The sequence below is a fragment of the Rhinatrema bivittatum genome, chromosome 1 (assembly GCF_901001135.1).
Source record: "Rhinatrema bivittatum chromosome 1, aRhiBiv1.1, whole genome shotgun sequence".
Lineage (NCBI taxonomy): Eukaryota > Metazoa > Chordata > Amphibia > Gymnophiona > Rhinatrematidae > Rhinatrema > Rhinatrema bivittatum.
In genome coordinates, this window is record NC_042615.1 from 356,834,512 (window position 1) to 356,856,321 (window position 21,810).

Below are 21,810 nucleotides of genomic sequence, written 5' to 3' on the forward strand. Positions count from 1 at the left end.
CTGTCACCAGTGTCGGTACCTGGGGCAGCATCGATGTCCAGGGCATCAAAGAAGCCACCGACTGGTCCAGTGGTCATCACTGGTTCCTCAGAGGAAGAAGCTTCCCCAGCAAAGGGGGCAACCTTAGGGTCCAGGTGCACCTGGCCAGCTGCGTTGGTTCCCATACCACTGGCTAGGGACCAAACACCTCAGGACCCACTCCCTGTCTATGGTAGTATGGAAGAGGACCCCTATGACCCCTGGAGGGAAGGCTCCCCAGATGTTTAGGATCCCAAAGTATTGGATGGCCTCCCTACTGCCCTGTCTCCTCCCAAAAGCAGAAGGAAGTCTCTGGAGGACCTCTCCTTCACAGGCTTTGGTAGGTTGATTACAGAAACCTGTTGTGTCTGTGAACACTTGGGCCGAGGCAAGATTGACTCTTATCTGCAGGGAGAGGCCCTGCAGATTCTCACTATTAGCGGGCAGATCTCGACAAAGCAGAAATTGTACAAGACCTTCACTCATAACAGTCCACGTTCCCCTCAGGTTGAGCCGTTGGGTGCCGGGGCCAGCAGGACTTAGGTAGGGTTTCTGCTGATGACAGAAGAGAAGGTCTGATGTTAGCTAGGGTCATAGGCAGATGGTGATCAGAAGTATCCAGGGTCCAGGCAGAGGTCAAAGGCAGGCAGAGTCAGGCATATCCGGAATCCAGGCAGAGGTCAAACCAGCTGTCCATCCAAAGGAGAGGGAGAGGAATGGATAGTCTGAGTCAGACAGGCAAGGGTGGGAACTAGGCAATGAAGAATGGCACAGACTGGAACAAAGACTGAAGACTGGAAACAGGCTGAAACAAAGACTGGATATAGGCTGGAAGAAAGGCAGGAATGCTGGGACACAACACATGCTACTATGTAGTAGCTGGACCTGTTGCTGAGGCATTGGGCAGGCGTCTGGGCTCGCCTTATGGATGAAGAGTTTGGTGATGTCATCTAAGGGCACCGCAGGAGTTTTCCCACCACAGGCCCTTTTAAGGTTGAAGCGTCGGCACTCACATACCCTAGGAGAGCTGTCAGAATCCCTCTCCGTCAGCAGTGGATGGCATCGTGTGGGCACATCAATGGAGGAGACAACGGTGTCCTGCCATGCCAAGGTTGAGTCGGCTGGCCTGGCCATAGAGGTAAGGGCGGTGGTTCATGGGGGGCAGTCCGTGGACCGCTGAATATAACACACCATCTCATTTACTTTACAGACCAGTATGTTGAGCTTCCAGAGGAGATCATGGCATTCCCAGTGTTCGAGATCCTTCTGGAGTTGCTGATGAGGATGTGGGAAAACACCCTCTCAGTGCCTCCCATGAATAGGAAGACAGACATAATATATCTCTTTCAAAAGGCTCCCAGATTTGACAAGTGGTAGTTGCCACACCAATCAGTCGTGGTCGAATAGGCTCTCAAAAAGGCCATGTGCCTTCACACCCATTCCTCGGTGCACCCAGGGAAGGATCTGAGGGCCATGGATTCTCTGGGGAAGAAAGTGTTTCAGGGAGCAATGCTTATTGCCCACATAGCAGCCTACTAGCTCTTCATAGGCTAGTATATGTGGGACATTCTGAAGAGGTTCAGGAGGTGGCCGAATAACTGCCTCATCAGCAGCATGACACCCTCCAGTCGCTGGTGCACAAGGGTCTAGAGTGCTGAAAACACGGGATCTGCTAAACCTACAGTTTTGAGGCAGCATTGATGCCTCTGCTACTGGGAACGCACCTGCAGACTTGCCTGACTGTGGGACTCGTATCTCCATCAGTGGGTGCAGGAAAGACTTGTTGATGTGCTGTGCACAGGAGAGAATCTATTTGGAGAGAAGTAGTGGCCCAAATTTGTGACCAGCTCTATGCTGGTATTCAGGATCCACCCTCCTCATCTAGGAGACTCTCGAGATTTGACCCCCAAAAGGGGTAGGATTCATTGTATTCATTGTAGATATCCTGAAAACCGGCAGGTGTGTCGCGTGCTGCTTGCAGCCAGCAGGGCTGAAGAAATGAAGACCGGTGCTGATAGCCGCCACCAGAGACCAGGCTGGCGAGCCGAAGAAATGAAGACCAGCGCTGCTTGCCGCCATCAGAGACCAGACCGGCGGGGCCAAGAAATGAAGACCGGCGCTGCTAGCCACTGCCAGAAACCAGAACAGCAGGGCCAAAGAAGAGCTGTTCAACTGGGGGCCTTTGTGTGTGTGTGTGTGTATTTGAGATCCGAAGGGTGCTTCTGTGTGTGTGTGGTGTGTATATGAGGCAGGGAGGGTGCTTCTGTGTGTATGTCTGTGTGGTGAGTATGTGAGAAAGGAATGGAACTTCTGTGTGTGTGTGTGTGTGTGTGTGGGTGAGTGTATGTGAGACAGGGAGGATGCTTCATGAATGTGAGACAGGGAGGGTGCTTCATCTGTGTGAGACAGGGAAGGTGCTTCTGTGTCTGTGTGGTGTGATGGTGAGCTAGGGAGGGTGCTTCTATGTGTGTGTGTTGTGTATGTGAAACAAGAAGGGTGCTTCTGTGTCTGTGTAGTGTGTATGTGACAGGGAGGGTGCTTCTGTATGTGTGTGGTGTATTTGTGAGACAGGGAGGGTGCTTGTGTGTTTCAATGTGTGTGTGTGCGAGAGAGAGATGGAGCATGATTTTGGCTGGCTGTGGCTGTGAAAGAGGGGGGCATGTGTGTGATTGAACTTGTTTGTAAGTGAGATAGAGAGAACATGTGTGTGATTGAAAGCCTATGTGTAAGTAAGAGAAAGGGAGAGTATTATGTGATTGAGAGAGACTGGTCAGAGAGGTGACTTGTGCATGTGTGAGAAAGACTGATCAGGGAGATGACTGGTATATGTGTGTGTGTGTGTGTGTGTATGTGCGTGTGTGAGAGAGAGAAGAGACTGGTTGTGGTCCCTAAGGAAGAGGACCATGAGGACAGCTTCAACAGCTACTGCTGCTTCTGGTGTGGCCTGCAAGGGAAAGGAGTAGGAGAACTGCTGGAGAGGGTAAGTAAAGATGGCTTTTTAAGTTCATTTTTCTTGATTGACTGCCATTTTAATTATTGGGTAGTATGTGATGTGTCTGCTGTTTTGAAATATTTTATTGGTGTTTGAAGAATTTTTAATAATTTTTAAGAGTTTTTAATTGTTAGATGAAGTTCTGTTCATCAGCAGTTTTGAAAGATTTCTTCATATAGTTTTATAATTATTTCTATGTGGGAATCTATAACAGCTTGGCCTTTTCTGTTTTCTTAATGGGAGGTGTATTGGTGTTTAGGGCCTGGTTTAATATTTGTAGAGTTGCCTTTTTATAAGTAGGGTTGTTCCATTTGAGTGATGCCATAATGCAGGTGTAACTTTGTGCGGATTAGTTTGTTTGCATTATTGCAGATCCTGGGACTTTGTTAGGTGCTATATTTCTGTTTCCATTTCTCCAGGTTTGCTCTGCATGCAGAGTGGCTTTTTTGGCGTTTTCATTCCAGTTTGTCTCCATATTTGTAATTTTTGGTCTTTCGGTACTTGGTGAAGGTCGATCTTGGTGAAGGTCGATCTTGTGTGTATGACCGAGGTGAGATATTTAACTAGCATGTAGGCACATATAATACCTCATTTTGTTTGTTGTGTTTTCTCAACTGGACATGCATTGGTGGTGAACTGATGTCTTTTTATAAGTAGGGCTATTGCACCTGGTAGTAGAGGGAGTTTGTGTTGCTATTATTGAGATAACACCAGAATATCTTTTTTGTATGGTTAGTTGAACAGGAAATGTTCTAGTTCTGCTTTATACCCATTATTGAGGGTCGGGGTGCGGGTGGGGTTAGCCCTGTGACTGTCATGTGTTCAGTGTGTCTCGCATGTGAGGACCATCTATCAGGTGTGTCCTGACAGAAAAAAGGTTGAGAACCACTGGTGTAGAGGATAAGCCCATCTCTGTACAGCCTATAATTGTAAGTTTCATGCAGGAGCTGCTTCAGTTGAAGCCTCCCATAAGGAATCTCAATGTGGTTTTGGCTCAGTTGATGAAAGCTCCTTTTGAACCACTGCACTCCTGAAGTACCTATTCTGGAAGATTGTGTTTTTGGTGGCAGCCACTTCAGCGCACAGAGTCAGTAAGCTCCAGCCCTTAGTGATTTATCCACTTCCCACTAAGATTTTTCATGATATGTGTTGCGCTTGGAGGTGGACCCTTGTCCTGGAGCAGTGGAGAACGGCTCCCTGGTAGGGACCAGGAAGCATCTGCCCCCAGGGGGTGGAGCACTGGAGGAGACAGAGGCTAGGATGAGCTTCACCACTGGAAGCCCTCGGTCCTCCCGGGTGGAGCCCGTAGGGATCCAGGCCACTTGGACTTAGGTGGGCCTTGCAGGGTCTCTTGGAGAGGTAGTAGAGAGGCGTGCCCACGGACAGCAAGGGAGCATGGTCAGACTCTAGGCTGTAGGTCTGGAGGAGCAAGGAAGACCAGAACAGTGTAGGCAATGACAAGGCAAGGGACAGAGCCAGAATCAGGACATGTGGACAATGGTAGCCAAGGTCAGAATTTGAGGATCAGTCCGAGGAGTAGTCAACGAGGCAGGGGTCAGGTTCCGGAGGTCAGACAAGGTCACAAGGCAGGCAGAGGTCAGGATCCAGGCAGCGGGCAGAATGGTCAAGGAGCAGGCCGAGGTCAGTACCAGAGAGACAGTCCGAGGGTACTACCTGGGGAGACAGGACAGACAGACGCTGGAACAGAAGGATGCTGGAAGGCTGGAACAGTAGGACGCTGGAACAAGGCTGGAACATTAGGATGCTGGTACAAGACTATGAACGCAGAGGTAAACTAGTACACTTACAGTGCCGACCCAAGGAAGTGCAGGCAGGGACTTCCTTATATCGTTCGATCAATCAGGGCGGGCACGGAGCTAGGACCCGCACCTGGCCCTACAAGAGGACGGGCGCTCCGTGCCGCATAGGGGCGTGGCCAAAGCCACTGGAGATGCCGAACTCCAGCGTGAGGCCTGGTGCGCAGTGGAAGGCCCAGTGACTGCCGCTGCGGGACACCAAGGCCTGGAGGAGCTTGCAGCAGCCACTGGGGAGGCCGACCTCTGACCTGCAGAGGAGCTAGCGAGGTGAGCAGGCCCTTGCGCGGGCCGGACGCGAATAGGACGCACAACTATAGGGTGGTCTTGCACACGCACTCTAAGTTCCTGCTTAAGGTGGCATCGGACTTCTATTTTATCCAATCTGTCGTCCTGCCAACATTTTTTCCCAGGCCCCAAGGCAAACAAGGCCTGCACAGTTTGGACTGCAAGAGAGCCTTAGCCTTCTGTCTGGAGCAGACAGAAACCCATAGACAATTCATCCAGCTTTTTTTCTTTTGATCAGAACAGGCTGGGAATTGCCATTGCGAATCAGACGCTTTGCAGTTGGCTGGCAGATTGCATCGCCTTCTGTTATGCCCAGGCGAGATTGCATCTTGGGGTCATGTCAAGGCTCACTCTATTCGAGCCATGGCAGCGTCTGTGGCCCACTTGAAAGCAGTCCCCATGCAGGAGATCTGCAGAGCTGTGACATGGAGTTCTATCCACTCATTTACAGCACATTACTGTCTGGATAGGGATGGCCAACACAACAGCAGGTTTGACCAATCTATCCTTTGGAACTTGTTTGAGGTTTAGAACCCAACTCTGTCCCGCCTAGGGCCCGTTATTTCTATTTAGGCTGACCCCCTCCTCTTACAAACAAAAGGTTGTTGTTGTGCCCATTGGCACCTGTTTTGTTGGTCTCCTTTTTCCTTGAGATGGGCTGCCTGCAGCTAGGGATTCATTCATGTGTGAGAGCTGCCATCCTGCTTGTCCTTGGAGAAAGCAAAATTGCTTACCTGTAACAGGTGTTTTCTGAGGACAGCTGGATGTCAGCCTTCACAAGACCCATTCACCTCCCCGCAGAGTTGTGTCTCCACTTCGTGGGTTTTATTCTTTAATTTTAATTCTATGTTATAAGACTGAGGAGACCCTCATGGTTGCTTGGTATGTTGCATGCCAGAGCATGCTTAGAGAGGCTCATTCAAAGTTTTAGAAACTTTTAGATAAGTTTTCCGTGCCGGGCTTCATCGGAAGATATCACTCATGTCTGAGGACTGGCATCCTGGTGTCCTCAGAGAACACCTGTTACAGGTAAGCAACTCTACTTTTCTTGATTCATAAACAAAATTATCCAATATGATAAGAGATTTAGAACCAACAGCTGCACTTTTAAGCATTCTATAAAAATTAGTAACTGGTATACAGATATACCATATTTGTAGGAAATTTAGACATATTATACAATTTTTCTTTCTATATACAGGAGCCAGAAGAAGAAATGTTGCCTCCCAAAAAATGGCCAACTGTGGACGCATCTTATTATGGTGGTCGAGGAGTTGGTGGTATTAAACGAATGGAGGTTTGTACTCTGTAACTTGTTGTGGTTTTAGAAATACAGAAGAACAATCAATATCTTCATAAAATGGATTTTCTACTGGGAGAAAATGAAGACAAAAGATTTTGTGTGCTCAAAATAATCATCCTATCTTGTTTGCTGGATTTACCATGACATCAGCCTCCAAAACATTTGCCTTGTTCTGGATGTTAATTTTAACCAAATCACAAGAGATTATTGAAAGAGCTGGTTTTAGTAGTTCATTTCATCTGAACTAGAGTAAAGGGGGAAAAAGCATGCTTGCACTCAAGTTAATGAGAGAGAAAGAGAGCCTTATGGAAGAAATTGCAGCTTTCTAATTATGGACCGAGCCCATGCATGGACAATAGTGAAATTAAAGAAAGGTTTGATCCCCAAGGAACTCACAGCTCTAACAGTGCCTGCCCTGACAGTTCTGTATCAAAGCAGAGTGTAAAATGTGTGGGGCTGATTTGCCCAGGAGGTTTGGACCTATATTTCACAAATTAGAGCCAAATAGCAGCTTTTAAAGAATATCTACTGACTTAAGAGGGTATATTCTGACCCTCTTCATACAGTTATGAAACTTTCAAAACGATAATCACAAGGGCCTGAAAAAGCTGTTTGAAGTGCACAGGAGGTGTAACCCAACTATTCTTGCCATTTTGGGACTCTGCCTCTGATCCCGCCTACGGCTAGCAATTAACTTTCGTAGATCTGTGACTTATTTGCATTATAGATCACGCTACCCTGACATAAACCTGGGTGGCCTTCGTTTTTCCCTGAATAACTTTCTTTGTATCTTGTGAGAGGAAAAAATATTTTCAATTTTTCTTTTCCTCCCATGGGAAACCATAGGAACTGGCCTCTTAACACACTGTTTTCATTCACTGTGCTTTGTTCTATCAAAATGTAAGCCCAAAAAATGCTCCGGAAAATGTTTTGGTGTCTGATGCTGGGAATGGAGATGATCAAACGTATGATGAGAACCACCTAAGCAGTCCCAAATGAGGAGAGCTCATCCTCTAAGCAAGCGAGGGACTTGCAACAGCTTCCACTCATCCAGGTGTCTGCCACTGATCCACTTCTCAGTGATCTTAGAGGAAGAGTTGGCTAGGAAGAGGTTAAGGCTGTTTAGCTTGGAGAAGAGATGGCTGAGATGGGATATGATAGAGGTCTTTAAAATCATGAGAGGTCTAGAACGGGTAAATGTGAATCGGTTATTTACTTTTTCCGACAATAGAAGGACTAGGGGGCACTCCATGAAGTTAGCAAGTAGCACATTTAAAACAAATCGGAAAAAAATATTTTTCAAGCAATGCACAATTAAGTTCTGGAATTTGTTGCCAGAGGATACGGTTAGTGCAGTTAGTGTAGCTGGGTTTAAAAAAGGTTTAGATAAGTTTATGGAGGAGACGTCCATTAACTGCTATTAGGTTGTCTTAGAGCATAGCCACTGCTATTGCTGGCATCAGTAGCATGGGATTTACTTAGTGTTCAGGTACGTGTAGCCTGGATTGGCTACTGTTGGAAACAGGATGCTGGACTTGATGGACCCTTGGTCTGACCCAGTATGGCAATTTGTTTTGTTATGTTATATTCTTAGGAAGATACAGCAGGCCTTGGAAAAGATGGTGCAGAGCCTCAATGCCAAGGCACTGAGGCAAGCACTATCGATCCTTAAGCTCCTGTCTAATTCCCTAGGGGTGCCAGGTGGCGAGACGCCGGTGCCAGTGCCACATCCGATGCCGCTGCCTGGAGGGGGATTGAGGTTGATGATTGCTGCCCTGCTGTTTGTTTCGGGTTCCTCAGGGAGGAAAGCTTCCCTTCTCTTTGGGATCCAGGCCAAAATAGCCAAGTACACTGGTCCTTGAGATTTTGGCTGAGGGTTGAGCACCAAGGGAGACTTCACCTCTAGCAGACCAGGGTGAGTCAGACTCTGAATGATCTTGGATGTGAGGCAATGTGCCACAGATGCCTTTGAAGAGGAGGTATCAACTGGGATCTCCTCTCTCCTCCACCAGAGGGAAGGAAGTCCTCTTCTGAAGACCTCTCCATCACAGGCTTTTTCAGGAAAATGACTGAGGCCATTCCATTTACTTTACAGATGGAGGATGAGTCCAGAAGTAAAATACTGGACATCCTCCAATTTGTGGAGCTCCCTAACAAAATTGTTGTGGTCCCAGTCCACAGAGCCCTTCTGGAGATACATATAAGAATATGGGAAATCCCCTGCAAGGTGTTGGATCTAGGGTATGACAGCAAAGGTCAGTGGCAAAGAGAACTCCAAGGTATAATAAGATCTGAGCATGGAAGTAAGACTGAGTGGCAGAAAGACTTCCAAGGTGCAGGGTGGAATTTAGATTTTCTTATACAATGCACTTTCCAAATATAAAGTATATCACGTTCAGTATATGGAAATAGTTTCTTTAATGATTGTGGTGTGCTTTTTCCTAAAAGTGGTGAGAGCTGCTATAGTTAGAAACCATTTTCCATATTATATAACTGCTGTCAGCCTGTTCTATTTCCTAATTTTCTAGTTTTGCATGAAATCTACTCTTACAGGTTGATTTTAAAAGCGTTGCTTTTGCAAAAGAGCCCACATATGTGTCTATGTGGGCCACGTGCAAGCAATGCAGATTTTAAAAAGCTGCAAAATAGGCATGTATGTACCTGTGCACGTGTAAGGAATAAGTGGGTGGAAAAAGGGCAGGGAATGGGCAGGGCAGGGCATGGGTGTTCTGGGAAGGGCCAAGACTTGCATGCATAAATCTGAATTTTAAAACCGAAAACCACAGTGCACATACACTAGATATCTGTGTAACTCTACTGCTCCTGATGAGGAGCAAGTCTTGAGTTTTAGGGCTTATCAAACAGGGTGAGTGGTCTGGGTCAACCAGGGGGCCAGTTATTAACTGTACAAAGTGGTGGACTAATTGCAAAACTAGGAATGTGCCTCGCATGAGCATGTTTTGAAATTTGCTGACATATGCACACAAAAGCTGACAAGGTCCTATGAAAAACATAGGTGCGCTAACTGTGCTCGAGTAACCTTTTAAAATTAGGAGCATGCTAATGCATGGTTGGTGCTTTTTAAAACATATATATATGCAAGTGCATGCACAATTAAAAATCCCAGCGTATCCTTGCTCGCACACTGATACGCATGTGTATGGGCACACATGTGCTCGTTTTAAAATCGACCTCTAAGTGTTAACACATTCAGAATATCGAAATGGTTATTCATGAGCATCTTTTGTCTTTTGTCAGTATTTTGTCCTTCAGAATGAAGGCTTTCTTGGACACAGATCCTTCCCATATCCTGTACCTGAGCTCTGGCTATTACACTAACTGATTTAGTGGTTTTGCATGAGTTCCCTCTTACTACTTTAACCTCTTATGATATTCAGTACAGAAAATGTTTTTTCTTGAGCATCTTTTGTCTTCTGCCTGTAGTTCTTCCTCTGAATAAGGCTTTTTTGGACAACCCACCCCAGTGTAGTCAACCATATTATAGGGTCCTGAAGAAATCCTGCTTCAGTTTAGGTGCAGGACAACTATTTTGGTTCTTGCTCGCTCTGCCAACCTGGCCAATTTTGAAAAAGTTTCCTTTATCTGCTTTGCCTTTCCCTCTCCCTGACATGACTGATTCTGTCACTGGGGATATGATGATTAAATTATTTAATATTTCACAATGGTACTGTAATGTCCACTGACCGTGCTTGTGTCATGCTAATGTGTGTATGTGGGGAACACAGAGACACTGCTGCACTAAGTGTCATACTATGTACCTGTCCACTAGTTTTCCGACACTGACAGACTTCACAACAAAGCCTGGTATGCTTCAATCTTTGCCCTGTCCTCAGTACTCACCTTTTTGTGTCCACTGCCCATATTGCATACTGTCCAGGCAGAGACAAACACAGTGCCAGCTCTGCAAGCAAGTCTCCAGTCTGCCTCCAGTCACCACAAAGGTTAAAAAAGAACAAGCAAAACAAATCTGGCCTCTGTGACGCGGACTCTTCTGATACAATACTTTTGCCTCACTGCTTTTGTGTGATTGGCACAGTAAGAGTCACAAAAGGGGAAGCAGCAAAAATTGTTTGAGAAAAGTTAACCTAAAACCCAGAGAAAGCTCAAATAGCGTACTCTTTCACAGGCAATGCCTTCAGAAAAAGGCATAGCAAATCTCTGACGTGCTCAGTCTTCATGATCAGTGTCACTATACCTGGTATGTAGTGATAGGTCAGTTTGGAAAATTGCTTCACTGCATCATCTCTGTTGTCTCCTTGACAACATGTCCATGCTACCCATGTCTGCTGGATGCTTGCTCTATATTTTCTCTCAATTCCTAATTGTACACCTGTTGCTCTCCTATTGATGTCTATGAGTCCATTGAGTATAATGGCTTATATAAATCATTCAGTTCAAAACAAATAAAACAAATAGGATTCATTTAATTTGGGGGACCCTCTCAATTTGTTTAGGGGCCCCCTGAAAGAAAAAACTTAGTCCCTTTTTGTTTTGTTTTTCCAATTTGTTTAAAACAAATGCACATGCTTACTAGTAGCAAAAACTTTGTTGAAACTCAAAGAGGATAGGGGAATCATGATTCTCATAGTCCCCTTTTGGCCAAGACAGATCTGGTTTCCTCTCCTTCACGAGATGTACATCAGAGAACAGATCAGACTGTGGACTTTGCCACATTTCAACATTCAGAATCAAGGTAGATTGTGCCATCCCAACATAAAGTCCCTGTTGCTCACCTCTTGGATGTTGAGAAGTTGACTTTGTAACCCCTTGAGTTATATGACAATATGTCTAGAGATCTTTTAGCTTCAAGAAAGGATACCACTAGAAAATCATATGGATATAAGTATTATTTTACTTTTAACACAGTTCCACATTGTTACGCATGCCGTCCGCAGCAGACCCGCGGCGCAACTCTCTCACCTTCTTACACAGAATCCAGCTCCTGGTTCCTCCTCACTAGCAGCAGTGGGCCGCCGGCTCCGACCTCGGGCCGCCTTCAGCTCTGCCATGGTCCCCAGTGCTGCAGGTCAAGATGCCGTTGTTCGTCGGGCCTCTCTGTGTGGCCCGCGGAGAGACACCACTACCCATGCCGCGCCCCTCCCTAGGCGCACGCATGTGCACCACTGATCCTTATGAAGGGCCCGTGGTGGGAACCTGGCCACAGCCCTGGATGATGACATCAAACCAGTGTATTTAAGCTCAGGCTCCGCTCCCTAGCGCTGCCTTTGCATCAGGTCTCCTCAGTACTCGAGTACTCATTGCTACTAGAGATTCCTCTCTACGCCTGTTCCAGATCTTCGTTGTTCCTAGTTCCTGTCTTCCTCGTCCCTTCCCTGTCTGTGTTTTGGACTGACTCTACAGATATCGACTTTGCTTCATTTGACTACGATTCAGCCTGTCTCCAGACCCAGACCTCTACTACGCCTGACTACGCTACTGCCTATCTCCAGACCCAGACCTCTGCTATGCCTGACTACGCCGCTGCCTATCTCCAGACCCAGACCTTTGCTATGCCTGACTACTACGCTATTGACTTCTCCATGATCAGACCATTGCCTTGATTGACTACGCTATTGATTTCTCCGTGATCAGAACTCAGCATTGCTTGCCACGACCTCCATTTTGCCGCCGGCCCTGATCTAAGCCTGTCATTGACGCCTCTCCTAGCCTACTCCCTGGATGTGGACTTATTAGGCTTCGGCCAGCTTTGCTCAAGCGCCTCCAGCTAATCTTCGTTCCATTGGCGCCCGAGTTCCAGTACCGCACCCAGTCCAGGGTAGGACTATGCCACCTATCGTCTGCTGACTCTGGGCTGAACCAACTTCTCTTGTAACCAACCTCGAGGCCCACCTAAGTCCTGCTGGCCCCGGCACCCAAAGGCTCAACCCACAGGGAACAAGGGTTTTTAATAGGTGAAGCTCCAGCGGCCTCTACCTTCAGCCCACTCTACCTGCCGATGGTTGGGACCATAGGTCCTCACCTACAGGTTGCGTCAACCCCACCTCAGCCCAAGGGTCCACCTCCGATGCAACACACATTGGAGATTTTTAAATAAATTGAATGCCCTTTGTACGGGATTTAGAGTGACTGACTGGATTAGAAACTGGCTGAGAAGGAGGTGACAAAAGATAGTGTTAGATGGAGTTTTCTCTGAGGAAGGGGGTTTTACTAGCTGTGTACCTCAGGGATTAGTTTTTAAACTGATTCTCAGTCGATTCTCAACATTTTCATGAGCAACATAGCGGAAAGATTGTTGGGAAGTTTTTGTCTTTTTGCCAATGATACCACAATCTGTAACAGGGTGGACAGCCAGGAAGGTGTGGAAAACATGAAGAGGCATCTAGCAAAGCTTGAGGAATGATCTAGGGTCTGGCAATTATGATTTAATGTAGAATAATGCATTTAGAATGCAAAATCCAAAGGAAAGGTACAGTATTGGAGGTGAAATTATTCTAAGCATGAAAGAAGAGTGAGATCTGTGGGTGATTGTTTCTGATGATCTTAAGGTGGCCAAATAGGTAGATAAATCAACAGCAAAAGCCAGAAAGATGCTTTGCTGCATAGGGAAAAGAATGGTCAGCCGAAAAAGGGAGGCAATATTGCTCTTATATAGGGCCCTAGTAAGACCTCATTTGGAATACTGTATACAATGCTGACGATTGCAGCTTCAAAAGGATATAAACAAGATGGAGTCAGTCCAGAGGGTGGCTACTAAAATGGTTGGTGCTTTTTTGTTCTAAAGCACATGGGGATAGACTTAAACATGTAGATCACAGAGGAAAAGCGAGCTAGGGGAGATTTAAATATCTGAAAGGTTTCCATGCCCAGGAGGTGGGTCTCTTTTAATAGAAAGGAGGTTCTAGAACAAGGGGTCTTGGATAAAAGGAAGTAGATTCAGGAGTAATCTTAGGAAATATTTCTTTACAGTCAGTGAGCTCCAGGCTATAATAACAATTTATCCTCCTTACACCAAATTTTATCATCACAGGATGGACATATGCACTCATTCTGTTTCTGCCTAAGGTGGTGTCAGAATATACTACTTGTTGCGCACCCCGTCCGCACACGGCCAGCGCACAGGCCTGCTCACCTCGCTAGCTCCTCTGCAGGTCACGGATCAGTCCCCAGAGAGATCTGCAAGGCTGTGACATGGGGTCTCTCTCCATTTATTCACGTTTCTTTACCGTTTGGACAGGGATGACTGACGTAACAATAAGTTTGGCTAGTCTGTCCTCTGGATTTCGAGGTGTAGAACCTAACTCTTTCCCCTCCTAGAGCCCATTGTTTCGGTTCCAAGCTGCCCCTTGTAGATTTAATATAAAATGGAAAAAATAAGTCTTAATGCCAACAAAAATATTATTGTGCTCATTAGTACTTCTTATTGATTTTTTATTTTAACTTTATATTTATTAATTTCAAAATTATAAGAAGGAATACACCTTACCTACTGTAAAAGATGAGAGGTTATACAGTCCACAAAAGAAATGAATGCAAGAAAGAACAAATATTTGTGAAATAATTATTGTAAACCAATCATCGTCTGAAGAAATAACAGAAAGAGGGGAGAGAAAATATTAGGAGAAACAAAGGAAAAATAAAAATGAAGGAACTGACTTAACATTACTCCAGCAGAGATAAATAATGGATCAGAATCTAGACCTAATTATTTCCAAAAGAGGGAGATGGAATACTTCTGGAATTGATGAAGGATTTAATTTGTCAGGGAGAAAGAACATAAAACAATCGTATTGCAATATTACAAAATGTTGTAGTTAAGTTGCAACTGTTGTAAAAAGTCTTATTTAAGTTGCAACTGTTGTAAAAAGTTCATTCTGTAAATAAGTTCCTTCTGTATTTACGGTTGTTTTATTCTCTCTCTCACGCTACCTTTTTTTTTCCCTCTCTTCTCCTATCTCCTATACCCCTCTCCTCTTTCTGGCCTGTTCCCATCCCCTGCCCCCTGTTCATTGTAATTCCTCCTTCTTTGAGTTACCTGTAAACCGGCGTGATGTGCCATACGAACGTCGGTATATTAAAAAGTTGTTAAATAAATAAATAAATAAATAAATAAATTACGATATCTGATAACACATTTACAAAGATATCTGACAACAAAAGAACATCCTAAAGAGGTAGCCTGAGTCCTAAGAGTAAGAAATTCTTTTCTTCTCTCTTTGTGTGGAACAAGCAAAATCAGGAAAAATATGAATTGTTTGTCCAGGAAATAAAGAAGAAATATTCTTGAAATATCTTTTCATCACTTCGCTCACATCCTATTCGGAAATAAAAGAAACAAGTAGCATGGAACGCTCAATAACCTCAGCACCAGAATTTTCCAGGAAATCAGTCAAATTTTCAAAAACATTAGGTAAACATTCAGCCTGGGACTGCTGAGGGTTCCTTTTATTAGATGAATATCTAATCTCATAACCTGACTTCTATAATTTATGTAGTTTTTCCTCTCTGTGTACTTCCTAGCTACTATAGCTCCCAAGTTCAATCCCCTTGTTATATGTAACTTTACTTGTTTCTGCCTGCTTGTTTGGTTACTCTGGTTTATCCCCTAGTTCCATGTAAACCGGCCTGTTATGAATCCCATTCATGAAGTCCGGTATAGAAATATGTTAAATAAATTCAATAAATAAATGAAGGAATAAAATATGTCTTGTTAATAGAAGGAAATTTTTAAGAAATCAAACTGAAAAATCTCCAGGAAATACTTCCTCAGGGTCTGGTAGGAATTCTTATCCACCACCTTGGGGAAATTCAAAAGACATACATTTAAATGCCGTGTATAATTCTCCAGATTCTCAAGTCTACGAGAGAGATTATTTCGATTCTTAACCCCAGCCTCAGTAGCAGAATTGTTAGTCGGAATTTCAGAAAATTGGGTGTCATAATTATTCCCCACAGCATCCACTATATTAGAAAGAAGGTCAATTTTAGAATTATAGTCTTTCATAGAATGACCAAAACCTACCATCAAGTCCCAGATTGCATCTAAAGTGACCATCGCCGGTTTAGTTGGAAAAAGAGGAGACTCTGAGAGAGGCCCTTAGGGCTCAAATCTTGGAGCGTTAGGTAGCTTCAAAGCCGAGGAGTCCACTGACTCAGCCTGAATCTCAGTGGGGGATGAAGAAGCTAAGCAGATCGAAAAGCGACCCAGACAGTGGCAATTCCAATGTCGAGCCTCCATACGCGCCCCCCTCCACAGATGCCGACAGCACATCGACTGCCGAGTCAGCGAAGGGAAGGCAGGTGTTTGCACCAGTGGTAGCCAAGGATCCGGGGGAGCTGAGAGTGACTTCTCCTGGAGAGATTGATGCTCCTTTATCCACTGTCACAACGGAGTTTGCAGCTCCCGAGTGCACTGCTGAGCCGACGAGGAGAAATGTTAAAAACTGCTGTCCAGGCAAGAGGGGTACATCGGGAGAGAAGACACACACTTTGCTTTTTCGTTTGGATGGCATAGTAGAAGAAACGAAGCAAAAAAGGTAACAGAACAGCTCCTGCATCCGGTCATGCTGCCATCTTGCTCTCCCCACATCTGGCACTTCTTATTTTTCTCTTCCCCTATTTTGTTTGGTGCTGCTGTAGCTAGGGTTTCCCCATGTGTGAGGACTGCCATTCTGTTTGTTCTTGGAGAAAGCAGAGTTGCTTAACTATAAGAGGTATTTTCATGAAAATATGCACCTCCCCGTGGAGTTGTTTTTTTCTGTTTTCAATGCTAAACTATAAGACTGGATACATGGATACATGGATATATGTATATATACTGTACTATTGTATATAATTAACCTCCTCTTTCTCTCTCTATTTTTCCTCCTCCCAGTTTACAGCCCCTGTTAATTGTAACTGCATCTCTTCATCACGTTTAGTTATGTTCTTGGTTTGTTCTTCACACCCCTGTTTCATGTAAACCGGCATGATGTGAACGCTTTCATGAATGCCGGTATAGAAAAACCTTAAATAAATAAATAAATAAATAAATAAATGCTTGGGCATGCCCAGTGAGGCACAGTCAAAATTCTAGAAACGTTGACATGCATTTTCCATACCGGGCTCCATCAGATGATGCCACCCATGTGTGAGGACTGACATCCTGCTGTCCTCAGAGTACACCTGCTACAGATAAGCAGCTCTTCTTTACTCAGGAATCACAGAAATGACATATTCCTTTGCATTGCATTCAACAGAGGATCAAACACCAAGCACAGAAGGGAAACCGTGTCACAGCACACGCATATGGAGGCACAATAGAGAGGGACAGAAGGAGATAGCAAGTACTGTGTTAAGGCTGAACTAAAAATCATGCAAACAAGACAGGAGAACAGCAGGTGTCATACTACCAGCCCACACAACATGAAGAAACATTTGCAGACACACAAACACCAGACTCTATGATGGATGACAGACATCTTCAGGGAAATATTCACAGGGTGGATCTCCTCTGCCATCCAGAGTTGGCCTGCTCAGTCTTGGTACCATCAAGCCATCCCTGTTCCCTCCACCTGAGCCAGCCCATGTACCCCTTTAACAGGGTGTCCAACTCCAACCCCCAGACAACCAGCAGGTGCCTCACAGGGTCCAGATTGGTCTAAAAAAAACATCACAAAACAGAAAAGATCTACCTTATAAATGGACTCTGACCGACGGCCCGCAAATGCACAGTAGAGAGCAGCTCTATCGCGCATGCGCGGGCGAGCACGTCGGTCAGAGCCGAGCGTGCCCGAAAAAAAAATGGCGCTGGGGCCGCAGTAGCGGCGGCGCGCGCGGGAGGGGCCCCCCCCCCCGGAGATCTTCCGTCTGCCGGTTGTGGATGATCTGAAAGTGGAAGGAAATGGACCGAAAAAAATTCCCATTCAGACTGGACATGCTTGTGAGAGAGAGAGAGAGAGCGAGAGAGTGAGCCTGGCCATAATGTTGTGGCCCATAGGCAGGTATTTGTATCCCTATGGTAGGCCCACCTAGTAACTCGAGGTGGGGTTTAGGTAAGAGTGTAGGGGGTTAGGGGCCACTTTGACATTCTATGTGACACATGCGAACAGAACAGTGGTCTCTTGTGAATATTTGATGACCTTCGGAGTGAGGAAACTCACTCCAAGATGAGATTTCTGCAGTGTTCTCTCAACGTAGCTTGATGGACTCTCTACCTGGGTAACATCAAGCTAGGTGGAGAGAACATTGCCCGTGGTCATATGCAGGAAATACAACAGTTCACACACATAACATAACAGATAATGTTATTGCAATGTGCACTAACTTAGCTCTTCACATAGGTAATTATTGCAATAAACTGAATTTTTGCATAAACCACGCCCCTTTTGCAGTCGCATGCGGTACTTACCGCATTTTGATAAATCCAGGCCTTTATTATATTATATTCAGCTTCACCACAAAGGTGACATCTTTCTGGGCTTTAAAGGGGCCAAAGCTGTTTTTGCTGGGTAGGCAAGTCGAGAGGCTTTGCTGTGCTCTTGCAGAATTCTAAACTGCAAGTCTGAGAGAAGGGGCAGGAAGCGTGATGGTCTCCAGATGTATCCATTTGTTTGCAGGTGCATTGGTTCTTTTCATGAGTCTTGCCTTGAATTTCTGTTCAGAGCAGTGCGAGTAGAAGATTTGCAGTCATCCAGTCCTGGAAAACACTGTGCTAGCCTATATGTAGATGGCTGTGTTGCGGGGTGCTTGCAAGAGTGAGATGGATGACGACAGCACTCCCTGTATTCTGGCATGAATGGTTATAATATAGGATAGGTGACATAATGGAGCACTTGTGTGAGAGTTGCTTTTTTTCAAATGTGTATTTGGAAAGGCAGGATATAATTGAATGAATCAAGTCAAATCAAATGGAGTTCTCATGGCTGGTGCCCATAGCTTTAATGATCATTGTGGAAAGGATTCACGAGATATGTATAAGATTTGTTGACGCTTTTTGCTGTGGTGAGGTTGGTGCAACCTATAGGGAAGGCCCTGTAGATGTCCACTGACAGCTGGCAGGTCTAGGCTAGGAAATAATGGATCTGGAGCTTCCCTGTACCAACCCCTTTCCCCAGGGACCGGCAGTTCTTAGGCAAAGGTCTCTTAGGAAATAGAGGGAGCATAGGACCCGAGTCAGGCTTGGGTCAGTGGCAGGCAGCAGGCAAGAATGGTCAATGTCCAGGCTAGGGTCAAATCCAGGAGTCAGTCCGAGGGCAGGCGAAGGAAACATGAAGAAAGACTGACACGGCAGGGCAGGATGGCTGGGGTTGGATAAGCCAAGGCAGGCTGGGCTGGAGAGGCAAGGCACAGGAAAAGCAGCAACTCATACTACACAGGAAGGTGGGCAATCCATTGCTGAGGCAAAAGAAGTGTTCTGAGAAGCTCTGTAGAAGGCTGCAGTCCTGACATCATCGGGAGGCACTGAGGGCCCCTTTAAACGTGGCAGCGTCAAGCGATCACACACCTAGAGGAGTGGAGGAGAGTAGTGATAGTGGCTGCATCATGCCATGGAGCAAACATCTGGCGGCAGCCCCCTGCAGTGGATGGAGAGCAGCCAGTCTGCGGCATCGGGTGAGTGCCATCACTTGCAGGGCCTAGCCCTGAAGTGCAACAATACGTCATAGCAACAGTGAGAAAGGGGTGGATGACAATGATATGGTAACGGAAAAGTTTATGGCTGTTGTCTAGTGAATGCTGTCTCTTCTTGGAGAAGACAGCTGTGAGGGAAGGATAGAAAACAGAGATTGTGTAGATGGAAAGAGTTTTAAAATTATATTTAGACATATGATGGCCTAACATGCCAGCTCTTTATCCTGACCTGTGGCTTGATATGCTATTGTTGGTATGTGTTGTGTCTGTATTAAGTGTGTGTATATATATGTGGGGGAGGAGAGGTTCTGTCTGTGCAACTGCTGATGTTTTTCTCATTAATTCACATGGAGCCAGGGTGAATAAGTGTTTCAGTGAGTATACAAATGAGGCTCTGCGGAGAATGCTGTGTGAACAGACATTTTTTGGCACCTTGCCCTTAGGTTGTGTTAATATCACATAATGATTTCACTGCCTAATTTCAGCTGTCGCTGATAACACACAAGTAAATGTGCATGTCTGCAAAGAGATAATGAGGCTTATTCATTGGAAAGCAAGGCAGGTTTTCTGTGGCTTGGAGCGTGGCAGGTCCAAAAGCTTCATTATACACTCATTTGCATCCAGTTTACCTTTATTCAACCTCCCATGCAGCTTCTGCTCTGACTTTGCAAAAACAAATCTTATTCACCATCCTACTCAGATAACTGCTCACCACATTCTCCTTTCCAGCCTCCATCAGGGGTTTTTTTTCTCTGTCAGCAAGATTATAAGGATTTGAAAAAAAGACATTTTAAACTTCTAAGAATTACATAAGTGATTCTGACAGAGTAGAATTAATATGGATGCTAATGTGTTTTACTCCTTAATTTTACTAAATGTATTTTGGTAATATTTATTGTAGTACTTGAATGTCCAATCAGAAGTCTGCATTCACTGGCCACTGCAGTAAAGTGCACACAGGTTAACGTGTGTTTGGACGCATGTTTTGGAAGCGCTAGAGTAGCACCCAATGTAATAAGGGGATTAGCACATCCAAAACAACTGCATAGCTGCTGGCGCTCATCACATGTAAATTCCATGTAGATGGGGCTATTAGCTATTACCCTCTGGATGCAGTAAATTGACAGGCGTCCAACACACTTTTTAAAGCAGCAAATTTAATTCTGGCCCCAGAGCTGGCGTTAAGTCATTCCGCCAGTCAAGGGCTCATGAGAAATGCATAAAATGCTGTTCTGTGTGGTTTCTCCTTCTGAGTATCTGATACTTAGATCTACTGCTTGCTGTGTTGAAGATTAAAGAAATAATGTAACGACCTGATCTAGATATAAACATTTCTGGATGCGTAATAAACACATTCCAGGCATGTATATTGTGCGTATACATTGGATGAAACCAACTAAGGCGGGATAAAACGGACACTCGTATTGAGCTCTTGTTGCAATTCTGGGTGCACAGCCGTGTCTCCTGGGCGCCCGAGGAATTTGAGCACTAGGGACGCATAATTCAGCCCTCGTGTGTCCTTTTCAATGCAGCAGCTCATTTATATATTGCATCGGGTACCCAGGAGATGTGGCCGTGAGTGCATTAGGAAAACGGGCGCTGAATGTGAGTGGCCATTTTACTGCATGTCTTATTGCATCGGGCCCCTCAGTGTAGAAGTATTTTAAGTTTTTACGCTTATTGATTTGCTTTGGAAGCGTTAATTGAATACCATTTTCGTAAAGCATATTTTTTTTCCTATATTAATTGAATTGTTCTACCATCCTAGTGAAATAAATGTTTGCAGAGCTAATGACATCACAGTTTGTAGAAGTGGCCTGAAAAAAAAAATGATCTTGTGATGTAGCCTTGCAATCCAGAGATATTATTCCTATGTGTGTGGTTAATCGGTTCAGGTTCACAGATCACAATATGATCCCTGGAATTCAGGGGAAAGTCCCCATCATGAATGAAGAATGCCATTTTTTTCCTTCAATTTTCATGGATCTTCCCATTATGATCTGTGATCCCTATCTGATAAATGCTGCTTGTGTTACAGTTAACCTGAGTTATAGTTAACTTTCCTGCATTAAGTGGCTCGCGTTGAGCCTTTGAAGTAATAACTCCTAATGAGGCCATTAGCATGTATTTTGATTTTAATTGGGTCATTTGTATGTGGGTTATGTTCCTGCAAGGTAACACTAATGCATATGCAAATAGTGCACATTGTACATGGACGTTAGGCAACTCCAGCTAACGCCCTTTAATACATGAGCTCTTGTGTAACTGAAAAATCATGTGCCTTGCAGCTTTTGAGTGAATTCATAAATATCATGGCAGGCATGCTTCTTGCTAAAATAACCTGAATTCAGTATTACGCTGGCACATTGATTCTTTGTCACACTGTTATGACTTCAAGCTCAAAATTAAATCTCTTTATGCAAGGTTTATATACATTTCTGAAATAATGAAGGAAGCTACCACTGGAGATCTATTTAAATTTGTCACTTTTTTAGGCTTAACGTCTTGCACTCAGCAATGCAAGAAGTTAAGTGATGGAATCAAGCAAGCATTTCTGTGTTAGGTTTCTGTTTGCTCTGATTTTTTCATTTTTTTTCTGTGAACACACCTTGTTATGTGGTGCTCTTTCTGTTAGGTTCGTTGGGGCGATAAGGGATCCACCGAAGAAGGAGCGCGATTAGAAAAAGCCAAAAATGCCATTGTGACTATCCCGGAAGAAGAAGACTCACCTATTAAACCTAAACCTCCCAAACCCAAGCCTGCCTCAGAACCTTATCAACCAAAATGGTACACTCCAATCAAGGTAA

The 21,810-nt window shown here is 44.9% G+C and overlaps 1 protein-coding gene across 1 annotated transcript in view; it reads left to right on the forward strand.

Moving 5' to 3' along the window:
- Nucleotides 1–21,810, forward strand: part of ANTXR2 (ANTXR cell adhesion molecule 2) — a 374,917-nt gene that overhangs the window by 238,656 nt on the left and 114,451 nt on the right. The window contains exons 14-15 of the mRNA XM_029600240.1: nucleotides 6,314–6,409; nucleotides 21,639–21,806. Of these exons, the coding sequence (XP_029456100.1) occupies nucleotides 6,314–6,409; nucleotides 21,639–21,806 (264 nt within the window). The remainder of the gene's footprint in view (nucleotides 1–6,313; nucleotides 6,410–21,638; nucleotides 21,807–21,810) is intronic.